Source organism: the organism of the source record quoted next, unplaced genomic scaffold (genome assembly GCF_019419815.1).
Source record: "Pyrus x bretschneideri cultivar Hongxiangsu unplaced genomic scaffold, Pyrus_bretschneideri_v1 Contig1, whole genome shotgun sequence".
NCBI lineage: Eukaryota > Viridiplantae > Streptophyta > Magnoliopsida > Rosales > Rosaceae > Pyrus > Pyrus x bretschneideri.
Window position 1 is genome coordinate 12,271,716 of NW_025999390.1, and position 25,812 is coordinate 12,297,527.

The 25,812-nt window shown below is 37.0% G+C and overlaps 4 protein-coding genes across 7 annotated transcripts; 1 reads left to right on the forward strand and 3 right to left on the reverse strand.

Moving 5' to 3' along the window:
- Window positions 1–11,540: 11,540 nt before the first annotated feature.
- On the reverse strand, window positions 11,541–14,044 carry LOC103944014. Its single transcript, XM_048578532.1, is given in 8 exon segments — window positions 11,541–11,892; window positions 12,312–12,371; window positions 12,738–12,847; window positions 12,934–13,030; window positions 13,236–13,563; window positions 13,565–13,715; window positions 13,717–13,850; window positions 14,009–14,044. Coding segments are annotated over 8 exon segments (1,113 nt in total). The 3' UTR covers window positions 11,541–11,695.
- Window positions 14,045–14,188: 144 nt separating this feature from the next.
- Window positions 14,189–17,585, reverse strand: LOC103944030 (senescence/dehydration-associated protein At4g35985, chloroplastic). Its single transcript, XM_018646648.2, is given in 7 exon segments — window positions 14,189–14,586; window positions 14,892–14,976; window positions 15,186–15,352; window positions 15,439–15,485; window positions 15,488–15,568; window positions 16,722–16,878; window positions 16,880–17,585. Coding segments are annotated over 7 exon segments (1,269 nt in total). The 5' UTR covers window positions 17,443–17,585; the 3' UTR covers window positions 14,189–14,417.
- Window positions 17,586–18,944: 1,359 nt separating this feature from the next.
- LOC103944031 (cytochrome B5-like protein) lies at window positions 18,945–20,597 on the forward strand. 3 transcript variants are annotated; one of them, XM_048586606.1, is made up of 5 exons: window positions 18,945–19,081; window positions 19,369–19,457; window positions 19,644–19,721; window positions 19,803–19,894; window positions 20,305–20,597. In XM_048586606.1, exons 2-5 carry the CDS (start codon window positions 19,416–19,418, stop codon window positions 20,369–20,371), a joined length of 279 nt encoding a protein of 92 aa, XP_048442563.1. In that variant the 5' UTR covers window positions 18,945–19,081; window positions 19,369–19,415; the 3' UTR covers window positions 20,372–20,597. The 3 variants fall into 3 exon arrangements, with proteins under 3 accessions (XP_048442563.1, XP_048442566.1, XP_048442568.1); XM_048586611.1 differs by having other exon boundaries at window positions 19,022–19,081; window positions 19,369–19,494; XM_048586609.1 differs by lacking the exon at window positions 19,369–19,457 and having other exon boundaries at window positions 18,959–19,081.
- LOC103943904 lies at window positions 20,573–25,696 on the reverse strand. 2 transcript variants are annotated; one of them, XM_009354276.3, is made up of 14 exons: window positions 25,275–25,695; window positions 24,572–24,627; window positions 24,267–24,441; window positions 23,914–24,015; window positions 23,687–23,758; window positions 23,155–23,271; window positions 22,986–23,063; window positions 22,757–22,819; window positions 22,556–22,652; window positions 22,179–22,257; window positions 21,881–22,092; window positions 21,503–21,648; window positions 21,126–21,248; window positions 20,573–21,032 (listed from the first exon to the last, which is right to left on the reverse strand). In XM_009354276.3, the coding sequence occupies exons 1-14, from the start codon at window positions 25,359–25,361 to the stop codon at window positions 20,883–20,885; spliced, it is 1,557 nt and encodes a 518-aa protein (XP_009352551.1). In that variant the 5' UTR covers window positions 25,362–25,695; the 3' UTR covers window positions 20,573–20,882. The 2 variants fall into 2 exon arrangements, with proteins under 2 accessions (XP_009352551.1, XP_048442554.1); XM_048586597.1 differs by lacking the exon at window positions 23,914–24,015 and having other exon boundaries at window positions 25,275–25,696.
- Between the last annotated feature and the right edge of the window lie 116 nt (window positions 25,697–25,812).

The window sequence follows — 25,812 nt, forward strand, 5'->3', positions numbered from 1 at the left end:
TATGAGTTTTTACTATTGTCTAAATATCATCAACCTATAATATTAAGATATATTAATGGTGTGGTGGCTGTTGCTTTATCAACAGCATGAATGAAATGAATGCGATCAAAACATGCAAAGGTTAACCCATTTTTGGGCCAGTGCACTAGCTAGTACTGTTTAACAAAGTTGACCATGACCACTGCCCCATTGGGCATCTTTTCGTTGCCTTTAGGTTACTTAGATTAGTTTATTTTGAAAGCATGTCGTTTACCCCGTGCTTTTTTATCTGTCGCTATTAATTATTCACTAATATTGTCCTTATTGGTTGTGCTTGTGCCCATTTCATCTTGCGCAAGCCTTGCAAATTGCAAGGATAGTAATTTAATATCTACTACTGGAAAGGGAGGCAACCCAGTTTGACAACACTAACTTTACTTTCTCATTAAAGTCTAGGGTCTCGTTCGATGAAAAAAAAGAAAAGATAAGAACGTATAAGTTAATGTTGATTTTCAAGGAAACATAGGCTGACTAACACTTTTTATACGGGATTAAGCTTTTCATCATTGATCTGCTTAGATTGCTTTTACATTTGACAAATGTCTTTTTATACTTTGTTTGCAACAATCAAATGTTTTGTTTAATAGAGTTTGAGGATTTCATTTCCTCCTTGAATGAGAGAGATTATTTTTTTTAAAAAGTGTCTTTGTTTCTTTTCCAACTCATATCCCCTATGAGCATCAAGCATTTTTTCTGGATAAAGTTCTTCACTTAATATTCATAAAACTATCAATGAAAAAACTTGCTTAAATCTTCTTAGAAGTTCATTTGTTTTAGGTTGTCCAGATTAAATTTTAGAGAGATAAAGTGCATTCAAAGTTCTTGAGCTTGCCTCTTTCTTATTTATGGAACCCTAGCTGCAAAAATGCTTTCATGCATGAAACTCCAAATCATTAAGAAATAGGTTTGCACTATTTTCATGGTCTAGCTTTAAGTTTTAAATCGTCATTTAGACCTGGTTTTCGGATTCACGTTGGTTTATTCCTTGAACTGTTTGATTGGAGAAACTGACTGGTCTTTGGATCCAAATTTCACATTATCATCATCTTCATATCATTTGCATTCTTCATGTTAGTCTTGGTGCCATAAGGTGAAGAGCTCAGGAAAATGAACTATCATCTTGTAAAGACTGAAGACATCTCCATCTCTTGCAAAGTAAGGTTGCACAAAGGTAAAGCTGGTCCATAGATTAGATCTAGGAATTGAGCTTGACGTGATATTTTTTATGAACCTTAAAGTCCTACGTTTTTTAACCCATAGGTGGGTGTTTCCGGTCAATTTCTTGTGTTCCTTCGTACTTAAACTTGCTCGCATATCTAGATATGTTTATGGTATGTTGTATGAACTACTTAGTTGATGAATTGATATTTGAGGGTGTTTAACTATACGCTGCTGCATTGTGAGATATAGTTGTGTTGTTGTTGAATAGACTAATATACTAGTATACTAAGTTTGTTTCCTGAATCTAGGTTTGTAGTTCTAACAAATTTGTACTTAGTCGACTAGTTCTTATGTCTAGTCTACGTTGCATATTTTAGTTGTTAATTGCAGGATATTCCGTCTGGTACTAATTTCAAACCTTAATCTTCGAACACAGCCTTCGGGATGCCATCGTTGACCCCAGCCCTCAGTCGATCGCAATATTCAAATAAACTTTCCTTTTTCTATTTAATCCACCCAAGAAACATTTCGTCACCTTGGCAAAGAGGAGTGGGTGACACTGACATCATTCCGAGTCTAGGCTGTTGGTGCAAAGAGATAATGAGAGAGAAAGAGGAAGCGAAGTGCAGCGAACAGACGCGAGCAAATGAAGGTCTTAGTAGTCCCATGGTTTTATAGGGTCTAGCTATTTTCTAGCGAGGCCCTTAGTTGACGCGGGTAACAAACACAGTATTAGACTAATTTTTAATCTAGTCTAGTCCATTAAAGGCTAACGAATGCAAACAAATGCACCCTAAGTGATTAACTTTGGCCGGAAAAATCCCCAAAGCTTTGTTATGCTTATTTCCAAATTTAGGCATTTTGACTTGTTCTAAATAATATGGGTAATAAGGTAAAAGAATCAAAGAAAATGCACACAATTATTTCCCATGTAGGCATAATCGTCTAAACATCCTCTATCATTCATCACCATTATGTTTTTTCTTTTACTTTTCAATTAGTTCTGGTCATGTTCGTTTCTTTTATTTACTAATCAATCAATTTGGTCCAATTCAAATATTCAACTATTTTTCTTTGCTCTTTTGATGCATAAGTGTTGATTTTCCATCCTGTAGTTGGAGGAGTTTAGCGGAAAGAGTTCTTGTAGAATTATCAGAGAGAAGGGCCAAAAGTCCACTTCCAACAATACCAATATTGTTTCTAATTTGGTAATTATCACGTGCACGGTCCAACAGATGTGGAGTTTTATCATAAAATGTCTTGATATTAGTTGTAATGTAGCTAGGATATTTAAACTCTTTTTTTTTCTTAGAGATAAGGCCACTGTTGGATGTTTTAACATGCCCCCTCAAGTGGGACCCAATTAGTGGGTCCTACATAGGAGATCCATTAATTGACAACCACGTGGAGCTAAGGGGACTCTCCTTACACGCGGGGCCAAGGGACCCACCATCATCGTGCGGGGCCAAAAGGACCCACCTATCACGTGGCAGTACGGGCCCGTTCCTTACTTTGATATTGTCTCCAACTTGGTACCACCTGCACAGTCCAATAGGTGTGAGGTTTTATCACAAAATAAATCAGTTAGTTAGAGGGAGGTTATGATATTTAAAATCTTTTTTTTTTCTCAGATATACGGTCGATGTGAGATATTTCAACAATTTCTAGGCTTATTCTGCAAATTAAGGATTGGCAGACCGATACCCACACAAAGAAGGTAATTAAGCCACTCACTATTTGTTTGAACTTTCTCTTACTCCCCATTTGCTCATCTTTTTTTTTTTTTTTTTTGTCTTTTTTAATATATCTTTTTGGTTTTTAATTTCAAACTTCATATACTTAATGTTAAGTCATATGTCATGGACAGGCGCAACCATGAAGATAGCCTTGGGTTCTTTTAAGGGAGTATGAAGAAATATTATATTATACCATAAAACCAATTGATGATATGAGTAGTAATCTAATTGCTTTTAAGCACATACAAGATCCTTTTCTTCTTTGATGTGGGCTTCATACTCTCCACAGAATGTAATCCTTCAGAGTCGAGAACTAGGTCTGTTATGTTCCCCAACACACTAATTTCGGGATTGCAAGGTACATTCAAATGTATATTAAATTTAGAGATTTAATATTGGTTCCAAACCAAGACGGCTAAAAATAATTACGACTGTAAGTTTTTAAATTTCTATTCAACCAAAAATTACATTACTGGTCTCACTCAGTGGTGGAACACTATAATTTTTTTTTTTTTTTGTAAAACATATAATGAGTCCATACATTTATGTTATAAGTTTTATCATGAGTTGAACTTGGAACATGTTATGTGGCAAATCATATAAAACCTTAAAACCATTGATACATTAAGCAGACATGCATGCCTTTGAATATGCATGCGTAATGCATATATATTACAAGTTGACAGTTCGTTTAAAACTAAAGGAAATATTCAAAAAACAGTTAGACACGACAAGATATATCACGATGGGATAGGATCCTCTTCAAATTCTCTTGATAGAGATTCAGATGATTAATCAATCGTGTCAGTTCATCGTATATCGTGCGGTTATTGTCACATCCCGGCCCGGGTGGCACCACTTCCCGGGCCCGCTTCCACTACCGTAGCACGATATTGTCCGCTTTGGGCTTACCATTCCCTCACGGTTTTGTTTTTGGGAACTCACGAGCAACTTCCCAGTGGGTCACCCATCATGGGATTGCTCTAGCCACCTTCTCGCTTAACTTCGGAGTTCCCATGGAATCCGAAGCCAGTGAGCTCCCAAAAGGCCTCGTGCTAGGTAGGGATGGAATATACATATAAGGATCAGTCCCCTGGGCGATGTGGGATGTCACAATCCACCCCCCTTAGGGGCCCGACGTCCTCGTCGGCACACACGCGGCTAGGGTTAGGCTCTGATACCAATGTCACATCCCGGCCCGGGTGGCACCACTTCCCGGGCCCGCTTCCACTACCGTAGCACGATATTGTCCGCTTTGGGCTTACCATTCCCTCACGGTTTTGTTTTTGGGAACTCACGAGCAACTTCCCAGTGGGTCACCCATCATGGGATTGCTCTAGCCACCTTCTCGCTTAACTTCGGAGTTCCCATGGAACCCGAAGCCAGTGAGCTCCCAAAAGGCCTCGTGCTAGGTAGGGATGGAATATACATATAAGGATCAGTCCCCTGGGCGATGTGGGATGTCACAATCCACCCCCCTTAGGGGCCCGACGTCCTCGTCGGCACACACGCGGCTAGGGTTAGGCTCTGATACCAATGTCACATCCCGGCCCGGGTGGCACCACTTCCCGGGCCCGCTTCCACTACCGTAGCACGATATTGTCCGCTTTGGGCTTACCATTCCCTCACGGTTTTGTTTTTGGGAACTCACGAGCAACTTCCCAGTGGGTCACCCATCATGGGATTGCTCTAGCCGCGGCTAGGGTTAGGCTCTGATACCAAATTGTCACATCCCGGCCCGGGGTGGATCACTTCCCGGGCCCGCTTCCACTACCGTAGCACGATATTGTCCGCTTTGGGCTTACCATTCCCTCACGGTTTTGTTTTTGGGAACTCACAAGCAACTTCCCAGTGGGTCACCCATCATGGGATTGCTCTAGCCACCTTCTCGCTTAACTTCGGAGTTCCCATGGAACCCGAAGCCAGTGAGCTCCCAAAAGGCCTCGTGCTAGGTAGGGATGGAATATACATATAAGGATCAGTCCCCTGGGCGATGTGGGATGTCACAGTTATAAAACATTTTAATTAAAAGTTGAATATAAATAGTACATAACGAAAATTACATGCACGATGTACGATGAACAGACACGATTAATTGATCACTGGATCTCCACAAAAAGGATCCGGAGATGATTCTTGTCCCCACACGATGTCGGTTTGCAGCTCACCCGAAAGAAAGTTCCCCATTTTATCATACTATATTATCATTAGTAATCTAGCAATCAATTAAAGGTGCTTTCTTATAATTATTTAACAAAAACAAAAAATATTTTGCATATATATATATATATAGAATTATAGAGTTGGTGTGCTAAGGGTGATTTTTCAATGTATGTTGTAAGACTTCAATACTATTACTAATATTAGAGCAGTGGTTTCAAAACTCAAAAGCAAGCTCTTTATTCAAAGAATGCATATATACTTAGTTTAGCTATAAATCCACTTTAATTATGTGATTTGGCTTTCCGCACGCATGCATGCTGGACATAACAATTAACAGATGGACATATATGGAAGGGTGGCATTATATATGGATTACTTTTGGCTCTTCGATTGTATTTCTCTAACCTATTGTAATTGTTTCCTTCGTCTTTAAGGACACCGATTACCGATATGCCGGTTATGAATCAACTCAGTTATTTTTCACTTAACTAAACGCAGTAAGCTATTGAGTACACATGTAAAAGAAATCTGAATTATGTAATAGATTACGAATTATTAATTTATTTTCTTTTGCAAAGGAAGAATATTATGGGAATATTGATCTGATTCTTAGACCGCATCTTATAACCTTTTCACAGGTTTTCTAACCAAAATATAATCTTCCATGGATCATAAGAAACCAACTTTTAATCGACACGTGGGATTGGGTTGATTCTGTTTGAAAACCACCTCTGATTCTCTGTATCCTGTTGTTTTTGCAGGAACACAACACGTTAGCTTTCACACGAGCAAAATCAAGAATCTTTTCGTCTAAATAATAATCAACCGTAAAATAAAGTAGTTGTATTTAAAAATGTTGTGAATAAAAAAAAGTATAAAAATATATGGTAAATTTTAAAGTAAAAGTAATCCATATGAGAAAAAAATTCAAAATATTGGAACACAGTTATAATCTACAATTGAATTACATATGTTATAACACGTAAATATATTTCTATAGCCAAACCCTATTGTCAAGTTTGTCATCCATGCATATTATATTATAATACAAGATTGATTTTTCTAATTTGTGATAACTCAATCTCAATCTTTATGATTTTTGTAATTAAAAAATAAAAAATAATTAGGGTCTCATGTGCATGTGTAGTACTTTGCCCTAATAATTTAGTTTATTTGTGATCACACTTCTGCTTAACATAACCCTAAGGTCCCGGTTTTTTCTTTAATAATTGGAGAATGCATGATAATTAAGCCATCGAAATCAACAAAACCCTAAGGAACCGGTTTTCTCGGCAGAAACTGGGCAAATTAGCAATTAAATAATTAATTAATCAACGTTCTATTAGACGTGGACTTAACAATAAAAATACTAATTTGTGAGAAAATATGGGATTGTTGAGGGTATCATCATGTCCTTCGAATCAAGAGAATGCTTGATCGTCTTTCAATAAACGAGTGAAAAACAGTCAACCCAGCGGCAAGTTACCAACATTCTACACTTTTTTGCTTTGAATCAGAATATTACTAATCTTAATGCATTTTTCATAAGAATCACGTGCCACAATTGAGACTTGAGAGTGGAGACAGAGTAGTTAATTTTATGTCTAATCTAGTAGACATCCCATGATAAGAAGGTTGTTTAGGTAATTTTAATATGTATAATGGCCAAGGTAGGCTAAATTTGGTACAAAATAATTGTTCATCATTCGCTGCTTTTTATGCAATCCCTAAGAATGTTTTGCGATTCCGAGTTTGTTCATGTACGTAATATGTTTAGTGGGTTTGTTAAAAGGTCATCGTAAACATTGAACTGCGCAATTAGTTCTAATTTTCAAGTATTTAATCAAATCAAATGTAAACGTGATTTTTCTAGCAGTCAAGTTTGGTATAAAACCTAGCTAGGTGTGCTGCTTTCCTGGTGGCTTTGCTTAAACAACAAATACTTCGTGTACTTTGTCTTCGTTGCATTAGACCAAAGATATATTCTAGAACTCTGAAAGATAACATATTTTCTTTGCTTAAACAACAATATATTAAGGCAGTGATTACATTTTCTTTTGCATAAAAAAAAAAAAAAGAACTTATATATATACATATATTTTTCTTTAAAAAATTAAACTTCTTTTATAGCTTTAATGATTAAGGTCTAGAATCTTCCAAAGAAAATGTAATCTTTTTTTTTCTTTTGATGCAAAAGAAAAAAAAAAGATTACATTTTCTTTGAAAGATTCTAGACCTTAAACATTAATTAAAGCTATAAAAGAAATTTAATTTTTTAAAGAAAAATATATAAGTTACTTTTTTTTTAAAGAAAATCAAATTCATTGATGTTGATGATATACATATATAGGATCTATTATCACATGAATATATTCCAGTTATACTTAAGAATATCTCATTCATAAGGTCTTTTACCGTAGTTTAGGTGAGTGTGATACTTATATATAGGAATTAGGCATCTTGAGTTTGATTTCTATAACACTATTGTTACACTAGTATGAGTTTAATATATTGGTACCGCACCTATGAGTTTGATACTTTGAACTCATGAGTTCAATACATATTGGTATCACAACCATTTTTTCTGGCCTACCATGAAAGGCCCAAGGAGAAGTACTCTGTCGTTGGGTTAAATTTTGATTCACAATTACTACATATATTAACTTGGTGGTGTAGGTACATAACTGAGTCAACCAAATAATAGGATAATGAAAGATATTTGTAAATGTTAATGTGTACTTGTTGACTCTAAAAATTACAAAACCTACGTGGCGCGCAGGCCGAGTAACTAATAAGCTAACTACGTCCTTCGGTTGAATGCGGGGCGTGCCAACTCGTCGGCCGAGCTTGGCCGAGGAGTAAAATTTGTTGAGGTCGCGTTGAGCGCATTATTGACTTCTTTATCCTGCAACTGCGACCGAAGAAGGAACACTCTCGGTCTCTGGGTTCTAGGGCCTGAAGACAAGGCCGTTAGTTCTGCGAAGTTCACAAATCGCCGGCGCCTGATTCGGTCACTGTGATTATATTCGTAAGAGTATAGGCACGTCGAATCGACACCAAACTATACGGACACAAGTACTCGAATGTGATGTATGTCTTGATGGTGAATGTAGTTCGGCCGTCAGAATGCTGAACTCTGAAACTCACTTGTGAGTATCTAATCATAAACTCACTCGGCGTCCAGTACGCCGAATAACAAGATGACCCCTGCCGACAAGGATTCGAAAACCCTTCTCGGCCGAGACTTGGATAGGTAACCAGTCGGCCTCGACGCAGTGCTGTTAATCCAAACTGAAGGTGCTTCTCGGTCGGCTGGTTCTGCGACAACAATGCTGTTTATCCAAACTGAAGGTGTTCGCCAGGTGCCTCCACAGTGCTGTTTATCCAAACTGAAGGTGTGTCGGCAGAAAAAGAAAAGGAAAAATCTCAAGGTATTTGAGAGGCTTTGCGCAGGGCAATTGTATGTTGAATTGAAGGTCTTCTATATTGCATGATTTCTTGTATTTATAGCCCCCCATTCCTTGAGACCAAATCGCACCCTTATTTGGATTGGGAGTCCTTGTCCCGTTCCAACTCTACTTCGAACAAACCTACTCCCACTAGGACTTTGAACTTTCCCCTCTTCCGAGGCTTTATTCTTTGCCGGCCGGGAATCCTGGGTGCACCAGGACTTCCTCGACCCTTTCTATTTATCTGGACTACTCCTTCTTAGGATATGACTCGACCGACCCTGCTAACTGGCCCGGAATCTATCACTCGGCCCATAGCATTTGACACAGCCTTGGGCCGAGCACAACCTCCTACTCGGCCCAACAATATTATTTCGGGCCCAAACAGTACTGCTGGATCTTGGTATGGGTTTACTAGTCACAGGTTGATATGTTGTTAACTCTACCTAGATAGGTATGGAAGCCACTATGAGTATATATCCAAGTATGCTTCTAGATAAGGAACTAAATGTCACGCCATAAACTGAATTCCTACCATGAGCGCGAGCATAATGAACTGGATCTACTGGGTGTATTGTACAACAATGTAAGTGAATATCCAATTTTAAATGAAATGGATAAAGACATTTTAAATTTTAGCGACAAATCTAATTAGAGTAATGTTGATCATTTAGTCGGCAATAAATACCTTTGAAATTTCATATATGATGACTCTTTTTTCATTAAGGATAGTAATAGGGACAATTATTTCATATATTTTGATATTGAAAATAAAAATTTTGAGATTGACAACAACCGTTTTTTTCTAAGTGAACTAGAAAGTCTTTTTAACTTGACATGAACTATGGCATGGTCTTAATTAATATAATTTTTTAAATAATTAAAATAAATTACCAAAAATCCACGACAAATCTTAAAATTATATATGTCAAAATTTAACCTAGACATGGCAAAACTAGAAGAATTAGTGAAAAGTTTATATATTTTTTTTTTACGAAACCAAAAATTATGTGCATGATACGTATCAAAATTTAACCTAGAGATGCATATGTACGGATTTATTTATTTATTTATTTTATTTATTTATTTTTTTGGAAGGAATGTACGGATTTATTTGGTATTCGATCAAACATATCCTAATTATTAAGACATCAACGTCATGAACTAATAGCCTACTGATGACAAGAAAAATGAAAAGAAAGAGGTTGGTCCTACGCTCTTTAATCTCAGTCCGCAAGTTGGTCGGGACTGTTCAATGTTCACCCACCTATGATTATATACAGTAAAGTAAAAGTTGACAAAGAAATGTTAGGATTTTATAGCTTTTTATATAGAAATAGTTCCATAAAATAAATATAAGCATGAAATATTAATTTTACGTGCTTATGGAGTAGGGACCTCCATGAAAATACAAAGATGACGACGCAGAAAGAAAAAGAAAGATGCAAAGATGACGATTATTTCCAATCTGAAAATGTCAGTGAGACCTTTCCATCACATCAAATAGAGATGTAAAATACTTGACAAAAAAAAAAAAAATAGAGATATAAAAAAGAACTTAGCACTCCTTTTTCTTTGTCACGAGCAATACAGGGAACATACTAAGGGATAGAACATTTTAATTTAAAAAAAAAATTCCAAGCTAACATAACAAAACTATCCACGCAGTGGGCATTTTTTCCCCTTTACTTCTTTAATTTTTGAGTAAAAAAATATATTTTAAACAAAAATATGTAAAGAATAAGATGTAACAAAAAAAAATTGCTACATGTGTGAGCGTGTGGCAAGAAGCTAATTGTAGCTTAAGTAAAAGTAGTTAAAGATGTGATTAATGGGCCAAGGTGGGATTAAGGGAGCACTATTTGTGGTGCGGGTTAGGTTTAGCTTTGAAGGGGGCAAAAAATACTGGATTGCTCTGTTTATATGCTACTTCAAACCATCCACCATCATTCTCTGTCGTCTAATTATGGCAAAGCAAAAGAAAGGATCACTAAAGTAAAGCCTTTTTATTGGGCCCATGATACCAACTCCACATTCTTGATCATAATATTATATTTTTGATCTTTAAGTTTAGGATATGTTAGTCATAAATCGAGAAACAGAAAGAAAATGGGTATGGAACCAATAGCCATAGTAGTAAACATAGGGAAAAATTGAAATAATTCAAGTACCTCCTCCGCATAAGTGCATGTATCATAATTTCTTAACCTTTTTATTGGGCCCATGATACCAACTCCGCATTCTTGATCTTTAGGTTTAGGATATGTTAGTCATAGAGAGAGAAAAATGAGTACCGAACCAATAGCTATTGTAATTGATTCTAAGATTTTATTCTTAACTTTTGATGTATTAGATTACGAATTTAACGTGAAATCTACATCTTTTTTAATTCAACACTTGGTATAAGCGCACAAGCAGTTAGAAATTGGTGAACATATGGGAAAATTGAAATAATTCTAGTACTCATTCCACGGAAGTGTACAAACCAAAATTTTTTGACCTTTCCGTGGTTTATTACAAGCGATATTGTGAGAGGGTGGAATCAAACATATGATCTCGGGTGAAGGAGTAAATCTTTTAACCAGTTGAGCTTCAACAACTTACAATATGTTGTGTCTTGTCAAAAGAACTAGGCTTTACAGTTTACCCACAACATTTTAGTCATAAACAGCTAAACCTCAAAGTGGCTTAATGAAATCCCAGAGTTGTTAATGAAGACTTACAACAAACATGTTCTGCCATGAAGTTAGCAGCTACTGAAGGAGAAATTTTTACTTGTGATGGGAACACAAGTGGTACACCACGTGTTTTAATAAAAGTGATGAGAAATTTTATTTTTTAAGTTATTAACTTTTTAGCACACATATCTTACACCCCCGTATACCGGTCACATCGAAAAATCTCTCGAATGCACGAGAGCGCAAAACGAATGAATGTGAATGAATCTAACTCTACTCTTCGCAACGGGAGCCGCCAATTCTTTATTCTCCAACTCACGTTTCCATTTCTTTGTTACAATTCTTACTCATTTATACGAACTCCATGCCTCCCTCTCAAAAACGCAACACATCACAGCTTTGCAAGTATAGCCAGGAAAGGATGCAACTTGTATATTTTCGGCACAGATGCTTTGAAAATGTAGTCGAACTAATTCTGCGAGTTAAGGTCTAAGCAGTCTTGTTGCACCAGCTCTTTTCGGCCATTAAGAAAACCGAAAACCTGCTTCAGGTTTCCTCATGAAGGCCTGGCATTTACTACATATTTACAGATAGTTACGAGTCTTCTCCGCATTTCCAATTTTGTAATGCATGTATCTCTGAAGAATCTTCCACCATCAAAGGTTCCTAATGAAATTGTCTCAATGTTAGAAAATGCTCGAACAAAGTGTCATTACAACTTTCCTGGAAAAGATTAAATGCTGGTAGTGCAGCAGTAAAACATGAATCAATACTGAAGATCCAGGACAATAAACAAATATTTAAACCACAGACATAGAGAGAACGAGTCATTTACTACTACAAGCTAGCTTAGACAAATATGTTTTAATTGAAAAGGGAAGAGGGGGCGGGGATCATGCACGACGTCTAATCTAAACACCTCTTCAGGAAATAAGAAGCACAAGAACATCATCCCTTGTTTTGATAGAGAATATGTTTATTTATGAAATAAGAAGATACGCTCAATGGTTTACACTCAACGAGAAAACAATAAAACCCATCAAATTCGAAGTTGAAGATATTTCTAGCAGTATAAGAAGGCATACCTCTATCATCAAATACTGAAGTCAAGATTGCCAGACATACACATAAGCTGATATCTTCCCCTGGAATAAAGAGGATATTGGAAAATATTAGAAGACCCTAATGGTAATCCAAGAACAAAGAAAACTAATAATCAAACATTGAAGAACATTATTTATTCTCTCTCTATATATGTGTCATATAAGTTTCGTAAAGTATATTTATAAGAATGTATATCGTTTTCAACTGAGTTCAGCAAGGGCTAGTAACAGATCAACATGGCTATATCGACTCTGAAGCCCGCATATGTACTTAAGCACAATCACTTCAGAGAAACTAAAAGTTCTTGAGATTCCATATATGAAACAAAGAGCTCCATCAAAATGCGATGTTATGTACAGTGGTATTGTTTAATGGAATTAACTAAGCAAAAGATGTGAAGTCTTTACCGTTATGGCACCAAATTAGGAGGGTCTTCCCTTCACTTAGATTCAACTTTGCAAAGTTCAGAGCAGAAGGGAGATTATTAAACAAGGAAAACCGATCAAGCTTTGATGTTTGCCAAGGAAAGTGAAAAGTTAGTGGAACAATTACACAATGAAAATGAAAATAAGAATGTTATCCTAATATTCTTTTGAACTCACCACCATAGGAAGATGCATATATGCTTTAGCATTTTGATGAGAAGCAGAGATCGACTCTTGGTCACAATTTAGTATGCAGTCAACTTTGCATACTGCAGCTGCAACAAATAAGGTAGACCGAAGGGTAAGCCAAATGAATTAACAAATACATAATGTTGCTGACATAAGCTAGATAGCAAAAGAGTTTTGGAAGGCAGATAAAATATGAACACATAACATTCACATGCACTGATAAATAGAGCCAAAAATTAAGGGTCAGGTTGAATTTGGATGCTAACCAACCATAAGTAGTTTTGAACATACCGGTTGAAGATATGCCTACAGCAAGACCTGTTGAACCCAGCCGCGATATAGCACAATCTTCGTCACAAGAATTTAAATCCATATTTGTGTTTGAATTATCCAAGGGCAACGTCAAGTGTTCGTGCAAACAATGAACCGAGTTTTCTACCAAATTTGGAGCGTTGACAGAAACCTGAGGGGCAATTTGACCCCTTGGAGCACGATAAACTCGATCCTTCTCAACCATATCAGCTACCATCTGGTTACACAAAACAGGCCAGGCATTTATAATATCATAGGCATGATTCCGGAAGAGGGTGGGTGTTAAACCCCTTGCCCAGCTTTCTTCCATCATCACCGGCTCTTGCTACGTAATTCCAGCTAAATTCTGAACTAGTCCTGTGTGGTACAACACCATCGGAGGCAGAGGCAGAGGCAGAAACAAGAATGATGGGTGTGAAATCCCATGATTCATGGTCTGGAAGTTCGTTCAACCAAATTAGTCTTTTGAGATATCCATAGAGGGCGCAACGGCTTTTTCAATAAAGAAGCAAGCAAGGCAACGTCAGTTCCGCTAGCTTCTGACCGTTGGGTCCATTCGTTTAATCCATCCTCGATAAATAAAGGCACAAGGGACTAGGAAATTAACACACAATTCCTCAAGTCCATTCTCCACTCTCTTTCTCTCCATGCCGCACCCCTTAGATAAACATAGGGCACAACAGTTTCATCTTTTTTCATGTATTAGAATACTAATTTTAACTGTAACGTAGTAGACACATATCTGCTTTTACTCTCACATATGCTGGCAAGTGTGAGAAATCAGGCATCAAAGTAATTTCAATATGTGCATGTTAATGTAATGAAAAAGAGTCAAGAATCGTAATATTTCCATTACTTGTTCTAACTATTTCAAGAAAACAAGCATGTCATTAATGAACTATTGTTTACAATTTGAAAAAGTCGTCGTGCACTTGCGGAACAATAAATTTTCTTATATATTCTCAAAGGGAAGGAAGAAAGAAAGGATGGAGAAGAAAGAGAGTTTCAACTTGAAATTCCCACATCCGATATGCAGTTTCTTGTTAAGCATAAGTACAATAGCAAGATTAGAGTCAATCCATAGTAGCAAACTTTAGATATTAATTGTTATCCCAACCTCCATCAAATATCCAACACTAATTAACAAATCACTGATGGCCTTTAAGAATATTGGTTTCTACTTTTGGCAGCATTCTTGAGTACTCCTGTTTTGACAGATGAGGCTGGATTGATGGCCTTTCTAATTTTGAAGATGTTCCAAGCAGTGTTAGCAATATGCCCTGTTGTTGCAAACACATCCTCAGTTGTCTCCCCTGCACTCTCCCCAAACCTGCAGTTTCTCAACATTAATAGCAATTCAACTAACATGCAAGAATCATCTGTGTATGTATAGTAACGGGAAACATGTACAATTAGAAATGGTTATTATTTTTTAATAAAAAATAGAATCAGAAATACACTACTCAGGCTTAAGCCGTATATAAGCACAATTTAGTGCTTCATCATGTAGGATAGTGTCTCTCTAGTTCTATTTTTGATTAAAAGTTTGTAACTGGTACATGTTCTATTAATCGAAACTCTTCAAATGTAGAGTCTAACATTTTCGATCATGTTTGTATAATTGGCCATTATTACCTGTTGCTGACAATTCTAGTTGCAGCACCTGAGGTGGCAGAAAGAGCTTGTTTCTCAGCAAGTTCAGCTGCATCCAAAATTTTATCTGCAGTTTGCAGGATGAACCATATATCAATATGTAGATTCTTATATAGCCTTGGCAATGTGAAGAGAATTTTCAACTATGCATTCAAATGACGGCTAGATTTATATGTTTTAGATGAAAGAAATCATCATATATGACAGTCTACTAAATCCCAAAACGCAATGTATTGCAGAATTTTCGACATAAAGAATGTATGAATTTGAACTTACTGATGCCATCAAGTGAAGCCAAGAGGACCTCTCCCGGAGCCATGGCAAAGAATGCCTTCCCTGCCTGGGAATTAACCACCGGACCCATCACCGATCCGGTCACAATACCAACCCCATCAAGCATAGATTTGCTCAGCTCTGATGTCATCTTTGACAAATTTTTCACACTGAATCATGGCAATACAAAATATCCATTCACTTGAGAACTTTTCAATACACGCTCACAAAGTAATGCAAGGAAAATGTGTTTAACCGTTTTAAGTTCTCGTTGATTCCACTCTTCTTTGTCGCAGCAGACTTTCACTGCTATTACTTCCGTGTTTTTTGACATAACTTTTCCCCTCCACGGGACGAGCCAATGTCGTTTCCCCTCCTTTTTGGACCTGTTTTCCTCTCCCATCATACAAATTATTGTTAGATCTTCAAAAGAAATCAACCCAGATGACGTTTCGTATACATTTTACCATGTATTTAACTAATTGCGGAAATGTTGAGATGAAACTGATCATTTGAGAAAAAAGAAGAAGATTTCATTGATTCATTTTGTTAGATTAATCATTAGACCCCTAAACTAGCTTAAGTTGTCACAGAATAAGCTAACAATATATATCAAGCATACACCTTCACAGACATACATGCAAACCATATAAGTGTTGCAACAATGTATGTCAAACTTAAACACTCCCTCAATCATGATTAAGCAACAAGTGAAAGAACGGGCTGAAAGAATGGGGAGGGTTCAAGGCATATTCTTACAGGTTTCGCACGTTGTGCAGTTCCTCAATTTGTAAAATCTATGACCATTGAAACTTTGTAAAATTGGGATTATAACCTGTGTTACATGTACTGTTTTAAGGTAAAAAGAATTATTGGCTTGACCAAATTGACTAGAGTGGTATGCTTTCCATACAAAGCAAAGTTTAATTCTTGGCTCCTAAATTTGGATGAGGGAAATAAATTTGGGATTTAGACAAAAGTCATAATTTATAAATTGACATGCATAAATTCACTTTTGGATTCATAAAGATAGAAATTTAAAAATTTTGCCTGAAAAAAAAAATAATCACTTGAAATTTTTAGGACATCCAATTCCTATGTTTAAATTTATTAATAGTGTTATTTCCAAATTTTCAGAGAGTTAAAAATAAAAAAATAAAAAAAAACAACAAAACTCAAATATGAGTGGCCATTACCACCACATACCGTTATCACCCCCGTCGCTAACACCCACCTTCATCAATACTGCTACTTTCACCCACCATTATCACCGTTGTTGCCATTACTAGCATATTTCCTAACTATTATCACTCATTTACATACTAATGATTCTATACACACATTAAATTTCATATTTAAATTTCATTGGTTTTTTAAGTAAATCAAAAAAGAAAATTCACAAATTCTAAAAATAAAATTCCGTCATTTTAAAATTTCTTAGCAACCTTAAATTTTCTCATTCAAACAATTTTGCGTAAAATACTAAAATTATTTCACTTGTTCAAACAAACAAACAAAAAAAAAAAAAAAAAAACCAACCTGATTGGTGTAAGCATTGCTACACATAAAGATTCCCCTCACAATCTGACCAGTCCCTCCTGCAATTGCTTTGGCCAACAGATTATTATAATCTTCAATCCTTGGAGCATACTCCTTCCAATCAACCCCCTTATTATTATTATTCTTGGTCAATGCAGGTACTCAAGCAGGAGTGTTCTTTCAAATACGAATCCAGAAACCCCAAGTTAATTTCGTATTGGGCGGGAAATGTCACGCCGTAGCTCAGAGGATCGCCGTCTTTCATGGGGAGGGAGAAGAGATAGTGCAAAGCGTCGAGCTTCACGACCGGCTCGTCATTTGTCAACGGCCACTGAATTTCTTCGCCGACCTTGATTATGGTGGCGAGCGAGACGTTGTTTTCCAAGATGTTTTCGAGGACGAAGTCGCCGTTTGCGAGCTCTAGGGTTTCTCCTTCGTCCATGAGGTGGACTTTGCATCCTGGGATTCGGAAGAGGACTTGCTGCTGGAGGTTTTTGGGTTGTTGATATTGCTGAGTAGGGTTTTGGGTTTGGTACTGCGGCGGAGGTGAGGTGGGAGGGGAGGTTTTGTGTTTGGGACTGCGTGACCGACTGAAGCAACCCATTTCTATGCCGGGAAGGAAATTGTCTGTACTTGTTTCACCGAGGGGTTGGAAAGAAGATGATCGGAAAAGGTAATGGGTTAAGAGGAAAAGTTGTAGGCGAATTTGATGCTTTGTCATCCTCCAAATTCTCCACTGAAAGCCATACGCATTAATTACATTAACCCCAAAGAATCAGAATAAAGTTGTTTGAGGCTTTCAGTGGAGAATTCGGAGGATGACAACTGTCTGCATGATGCTGGATAATCAGTATAAAAGTACAGACACACCTTGCAGTTTCCAAAGAAAGTCTGAAGTGTGAACCCAAGTGAGAAATGTTGTGGAGATTCTCAGCAATAGATGACTTATTATTGGCTTTCTAACACTTTATAATTTACCGTTAATTTTCGTATCAACATTATAAAATATTAGTTAAAAACTTGAATTAGCAGATAGTTCATAAAAAATCTCATTTTTGAGGATCTTCTTAACATTTCTCTTATTTCATATAATCGATATTGGAATGCTAACAACCTTCTCAATACATTTTCATTTTAACTTTGCACTTTTTTTTATACCACGCGTACTCCGCTAGCACTTAAAACTAAAATTTTAATTATATTAAAATCTCACTAATTTTTTTTTTCATTTTTGTTAGTTTGATTACAATTTGAGTTTGTCAACCAAACAGTAATTTAATTTTTTGTTTTGCGTGCTAATAGAATGCATGTGGCATGAGTAGAACTGAGTAACTGAGTTTACTGTAACAATGGTATCACTTTGGACAAAATATTGTCACGTGCAAGTTTTCATCACATGACATTATATTAATATATTAAAATATCAAATTCACTTGATTTTGTAGTCTCATCGTCTGCCAAGCAGTTTACTGTATTAGTTGATATGCAAATTCTCGTGTACAAACCCTAACACTATGTTTGGATGAGGGAAATAAACATGAAATTTTGGTAAAAGTCAGAATTTATAATTTGACAAGCACTAAATTCTCTTGTTTGGATTCATAAACATAGAAATTTAGAATTTCCACGTGGACCAAAAACTTGGAATTTGGGACCTCCAAATCCCAAGTTCAAATTCCATGTAAATAGGTGTCATTTCTCAATTTCTATGATTGAGAGTTTAAAAACAACAAATTCCGTATTCAATTCCGTTGTTCTTTTAGGTTAACCAAACAAGAAAATTTACAAATTCTAAAAAATAAAATCTCGTCATTTCAATTTCCGTCATTTTTAAATTCCGTAGTAATCTTAAATTTCTTCACCCAAACATAGTGTAATAGTGCGTAATAAGTGTAGGTGCGGATGTGAGTGACTGGCCAACCGACTCTTCCACGATTCAGTTCAGTTGACACTAAAATTCTTTCTTATGGATCGTAATTGGTGCGTATAATAGGCTATATCTTAGTTGATGTGTTTAACATGATTAAATTTTCATTTATCAGACTTATGTTGTGAGATATCAATGATCGAAATTCATAATATGACAACATAACATAACTTACATGTAAAACTTCCATCTCATGTACAAATAACTTCTCTCTTGCCTGGACCCATTAGGCCCATTAGGCCCAATATTAAACTATCATCAGATATGTACTTCTCATGTTCATCAACAAAATCTTTACGGCCCACACCATCTCGCAACAGAGACTGCATAGAGAGTCTGAGTCATAGACAGTTCTCCCTCTAAGTTCTCCAAAGCCGAAATCCGCCATCCATGTCTCTGTCGCCATCGCCGGAAAATGCACTCCAATCTGCAGGTCTCTCTCTCTCTCTCTCCTAATTGCTCTCTGCATCAAAATCTAGAATCTCTAAAAGCCTGGGAAACTCCAAATACATTGTGTTAACTCGTACTTAACCAGTCTGTCTTTCGAGTCACTTGAACTCACTTAGAATCCTAGCAAACTGCTTGATTGCAAAAAATGTCAAATCAGAAAATGCCTGTCTTATCCGACCGTCTGTGTTTATCTAACTTAATTGAACAAAAAGCTCGAGATTATGTGGCATTTACCACATTTTCTGATCTGTTTTCATTGCTTGGTTTAAGAATTTCGACTCGGCGGTGTAAAGACTAAAGAGCTCAACTTTTGAGATATGATGATTGCCGCAGCGGTGCTGGTGGCGGTTATCCTTCTGGTAGCTTTCTTTGTGATCCCACGAGGCCCAAAATATGGTACTTTCTTGTTGGTTAATCTTGAAAGAGAATTTAAAGTTGTACTAGTTTAAAAATCAACCGCAACCGTTTAACACCACCCAAAGAAAATACTTTTTAAGAGAGTTTTTGTGTTACTGATTGCCTTCAAATGACCTGTTTTTCTTCAGCCAGCCAGAATGTACACGAAAGCTCAAGTCTCGTTGCATAATAAGCGAACGGATTGTTGGATAATTATTAAAGACAAGGTAACGTTTTGATTTCTCATTTGATTAGTAGTTAGGGCTCTCTTGTTTTCCATTGTAATCACACTTGAATAATCCTTGTAGGTATATGATATTACCTCGTATGTAGAGGAGCACCCGGGTGGCGATGCCATCTTAGAGCATGCTGGGGATGATTCGACTCAAGGGTTTTTCGGGTGAGGGTCGCTTGTTTTTGTTGTCACTAGATACAACCATGTTTTCTCCACTCATGACAAAGTCTCACTCACCAACTGATCATTTCATGACCAGTTTTTTCAGTGGCTGTGTGTTAATGTTTATGACTTGATAATATTCAGAAAACGGCTTGTCTCGTCTACTTGGGATTAATTAGTTATGTTTATGACATCAGTGTCACACAATTACTTGATCTATAACTGAGAAAGAAATAGTTCCGAAACAGGAGAGGTGGAGGTTTTGATCTCGTGAACTAAGCTGAAAACCGAAACTCGCTTCTTCTTCTTTGTATCTTTCCTGGTTATTAAAATTGGCACATTCTTTGCATTTGCAAGGTTATAGCAATGATGCTCCTGACATTTGCTTGTTATCTTTACTTTTCGTGTTCCAGGCCGCAGCAGGCTGCCGGAGTCTTTGACATGATCGACGACTTCTATATCGGGGATCTGGTGCTGTGACCAACTTGGAGTCATTACTTTGAGATTCCATTCTTCTCTTTGCATTTTCTTTTCTTACAACATTGTATCTGTAAGAAAGCCCGTCAAAACTCGTATTTCATAGTAAATAAACACTTATATTTTGCACTCCGATTCAAACTCACGAAGTTTTTCACTAAAGATGCAAATGAAGGGGAGGAGCCAACAGTGTAACACTGGAAATGGAATCAAATCTCTACTTACTATCCTTTAAATCTCAACTGTATAAGAATTTAAATTACATAACTAAAAACAAAAAGGTGCAGATTACAAATCAACCGAGGCAGGTCGGGTTTGAGGCTGAAGAATCAAATGGATTGAAGGGGTATCGAAAAAATGAGACTAAAATTTCTAAAAACACTTCAATAAATCAATAATTGAATGGCCAACCAATCTAACCCCAACAGATTTTTTCTTCTAACAATCTCGTCACCCATCCGATCTTGAAACTCTGGGAAAATCGATCGAAAGGTGTTTTCTCCAATCACATTCACTAGATATCATATTTCTTCGGCTGGCGCCATTGTGCCAAACTTCTGGCCAAAGAGCTCAGGAATGACAATTTCGGAGGAGCTTCTTTCTTCCCTAAATGCTTTCCTCCCAAATCCGTATATACTGGACCCATATCCTTGCTTCGTTCAATCTTCAGTGAAATTATACAAAATATTTCAGAAAATATAGCTCAGAAGTTGTAATGTTCTTAAAGCTATAAGCAGAAAGGCCTTAGACAGCATACCTTGAATATCTTCCCATCCTTTAAGTGATATCGAATACCAGACCAATTTATCGACTGAGAGAAATGAGAACGGAAGGCAGAGACGGGGTACAAAAAATTATCTACAATGAGTGCAATAAATACCTGCCAAATAAAAAAACGGTACATGAACATTAGAGAATACTCAGTAGCCATCATCAAGGCGCCCCAGAGCTCCAACTAGATATGGAGTTTGGACTTTCATATATAAAAAGATAGAGCTCACGAAACTCTGATTTTTCTATGGTACTTTGATATAAACCTTCGATCAGGATATTTTGGTACGTATAATATACAGCATTCAAGATACAGGCAATGAATTTCAAAATTCTTCTGAGGGTATAGAGATGGACACTTACAAGGCTCCAGTTGTAAGTAGCAAGTGAGAGTTCAGGCGCCTCCGGTGATAACATGTTGCATAGATGAACTTCTATCCTGGTCAAGTTCCACATCGAAAGAAGTTCGATAATTGTGCATGTCGCTAGGCAGCCTACCAGTTTCAATCCTGAGAAAGGGTGGATGAACGTTTAAGAGCATAAAAATAAGCGTCAAATTAATGGTGAACGTGAGGATCTTTATTAAAATGACTGATTTGGAGAAACGTTTGATTTACTTTAGGCAAGAAATCATAATCCAAACGGGAGAGAGAATCAAATTTTATCTTGCACACTGGTTTTCTACATTAGTATTTGAGTCAACGCTACTAAATTACCTAAAAGAGAAACTAGAGTGCTCACCACCAAAAGTGAAGGTTGTTTCCTCAATTGAATACCCCTTAATATACATTCGTAGGGCTGCAGTGATATGAATAATGGCCATTAAGAATGGTGCTACAAATCCCCATGAGAGATAGCAGTGGACGGTAAACAATGCACGGTTCATAATCCAGTTAACTTTTGTGGTATATGATTCCAACACAAATGTCTGCTTCCTCAAGTAATTCCAATACCTACAGGACAAGTCAAAAGATGTAAGCATGAAGTATGACTGCATTTTTTTTCTGTTTTTTTGAGAAAACAAGTGTACATTACAAACCTTGGAAAAGTAAGATCACTTGCAAGCGGATGGGGGAAAACGGCAACTGGAGGTGATGTGATGAGCCTTTTATGAGCACCTGGAAAAGGTCAATAACATCAGCAACAACGCATAGCCATGTTAAACCACAATGAACCAAATCATGCAAAAATCCTTGATGTAATGTCTCCCTTCCCTTGTAAACGTATCCCCCCAAAGACGATTAAAAAACACGAAAAAAAAAAAACATAGGGAGAGCACTAATTTAACGCTCGAACAGCCAAAAGAAACAGTATGCACAAGACATGGTATAAGTTGGCAGGATAGTTATATCAGATTGACAAGATGAATGCATCTAAGCCTTCAGGTAGCAGACAAAACTTCAATGGGTATATTACCGGCTATAGCTGCAAGAGTCATATCATCAGAGTAACCACCATTTTTAAGTCCTGTGACCACTCCATAGCGGTCGAGTCTAAAATCATCTGCATGCATCTGCATAGAATTTAAAACAGTTAAAACAGCAAGAAATTTACAACAACTAAAGCAGCATGACGATTTAGTGCACGCAGGACTTATAGAAGGCTACTGCTACTTACCATCATGCATCCTCCCCACAGAAAGAATGTCCTTCCACCAGTAGCAAAGCCCATTGAGCAAGGCTGTACAAAACAAATTGCATATGACTAGGATACAGACTTCAAGTAACATATAGGAGGAAGCTTAAGATAAAATACAAGAAATAACCAGTAAAAATTATATACACGTCCATTTAGATGTTAAAATACAGATACATGTATATGTATTTTTTGAAGAACAAGTGGGTACCATATGGTATTCATAAATGCAGTAACTCCCTAAGCTTCCCGAAGGCAAATCAAGGGGGTATCCGGTTTGGATAAATATCTGCACATTATTTAAAACAGGATTAACACCACAACAGAACCCACAGCTAACATACCACATATAAGATAGGATCAACGTACAAAAATCTTACATCAGGATTTTTCTCCATCTCCGCGGTTAGGGCTCCAATCGATCCAGGGTGAAGCCTAACATCGTCATCCAAAAACAATACATACTTGCTGTCTTTGTGCATTTTCTCCACTCCAATCTGCAAAAAGACATTTCGATCTAGTAATGGATATAATTAGTCACTACAGAATGTCATGCTTTAAAGTTCAAACCATGTATGCAAAAAGATTTAAACAGAGTAGGCCACAAGGCTAAAGCTCATATTTCCATATATAATTCTAAGTGCAGCTTTCCTTTGCCTTTTATTCTACATGAATCCTCAAAAGAAACCTTACACAACGAGTCTGATGCCTTATATAGTGTAGACATATACCCTACACTACTAAGACTTAGTAACAAGTTTATATTCCTGTATTCCATAAAGAAAAGAACCTCGTCACAAAGAATAATTATAGGTACATAATGATTTGATAAGATAACACATAAACTGTGCAAGACCTTGCTATTGCACCAGCACAGTAGCAAACCGTAAATAATTTTAATCAGGTACATACCAATTGGTTGTGAATTTTCTGACTACAGGTTGTTGAAATACCAGCCACAACAATCTTAGCATCAACCTCATCCTGCAAGAAAATGAAGTTAAACTTAAAACAGAACATTCTGGGCACACATGCAACCATAAAAATGTTACCATTAAACTTATGCTTCCAAGCATATATTATATAACTTGTCCTGGATGTTCTTATATTAAAGAAACCATGATTATTGTTGCATATACCTTAAGCTCTGATAGTAGCATAGATACAGCACAATAAGCAGGGTCTTCTGTGCTTTCCACAATAAACATAAATTCTAAGTGACCACCATAGAGAGAAGTGACCTGTGTTCGTTAATAAAACAAAACAGCTCAGACCATATTGGAAAAAAACCTTGGATACAGATTCAACCTATTAAATCAGTTATCACATGGATTTTGAACACTTCACCAGATAATCTAATCATTTAAAAGGTGTTGATGGTTTCAACAACTCCTTTTTTCCCCAAACAAGAAAATATAAACACACAAGAGCGGACCCTCTAAACCAAAGAAGACTCTTAGCATCCCCGTCGAAAGCAAAGTGTCCCTCTAACCTGGGTTCTCCAGTTGTGTAAGTTGTGTTCTCCAAATCCCTTCAAAGGCATAACAACTGTTACTCTTGGCAGTTTGAGCTGATTTGAGTGCTCAAGTTCAGTGATATCATGGCAAAGGAAAGCAAAGCTATTGCCTCGTTGCATACTATCCTTCATCCGATTAATCTCTCTATTCCTGAGGGGGGAAACAGAACAGGAAAAAAACATTGAATATCAAGCAAAGAAAGGAAATTTAACATCGAACAAGCACGGAGGCCATGCTAGTAGTTGATATTACGTTGAAGTCGGAATATAAGCTCAAGTACCTGACATAAGCCGCACAAGCCCATCCGAAGGCAAGAATCAAACATATTAGACAGCCCTACAGCGCAAATACAGAAATTTAGACATGCCCACCAAAAGAAAATATAGTTTAACTATGTTAATCTAATATCACAAAGATACTGAGCTTCCGAATCTCAGACCCAACAGAGGCGTAATTTGAACTTCTTATGAAGAAAAACCTAATCTTTCAACTCGAAAATAACACAAAGAATCGCCTAAGAAAATGGGAACTCGAGGAGAAATGTAAGCCGATTTTTGAAGTGCCAATAACAGCTCCCAATCCCAAAGCAGTCTAATTTTTTCAGTTCAAACCTCATTTTCTGGAATTTTGACTTCTCTCACCCAGAAATCATATATTTGACCTCCATTGTACAAGTATAACGAAAATTACTTTTAAGCCAGAAAGCATGAACCTTTAATTTTAATTTTTTTAATAATCGAAAATAAAAACTGCCGCCATAAATCAAAATTGAAGAATTCAAACTTCGAATCGAAGAATTTCGCAATCCCAGAAGCCGAATTCAAATGCCGGCGAGCAATTCATCCCACAACCGACCCCAAATAACAAATTAAAACCCAACGAAAAGAAAATTTTCAAGTGAATTTCTCGGCAACCAAACGGACCCGGATCTGAACGAAACATAAAATGGCGAAAAAATCTAAATTTTAAGGAAAAAAACAAACCTGGATCTGAACGAAAACTGCTAGCGGGCTGCAGAACGCTCTGCCGAGAGAAAAGAGGAGCGAATCGAGAGGATCCAATGCAGACATTCTTATTATTACGCTCGTGTTGCTTGTTAGAGGGAGGAGGAGACAAAGATTATGGCGAGGAGAGAAGCCGCAGACATTCTCTCAGATCGCCATGGCCGATGAACAGCGTCGATAATCGCGACGGAGATAGGGAGGAGAGAGAGAGAGAGAGAGAGAGAGGGAAAAAAGGGGTTAGAGTGAGAGAGCGCGTAATTTATAATTCGCAGGAGAAGGGGAAATTACTAATTGGCTCGCTGGCCATACAACACAACAGCAGCAACAAGAATAATATAAACAGAAGAGAGCAACCCTGTCGTGTGTGCACTTTTGCTGGCTTTCCTTTTTTAAGGAAGAGAAAGGGTTGAAAAAAGGTCGGAGCGCGATCCCCGTAACAATAATTCCTGGTTTTTCATTGGTTGCTTGGTCCGACACCGCCTCATGTCAACAATATTATTTATGTTAAGCAATGGGA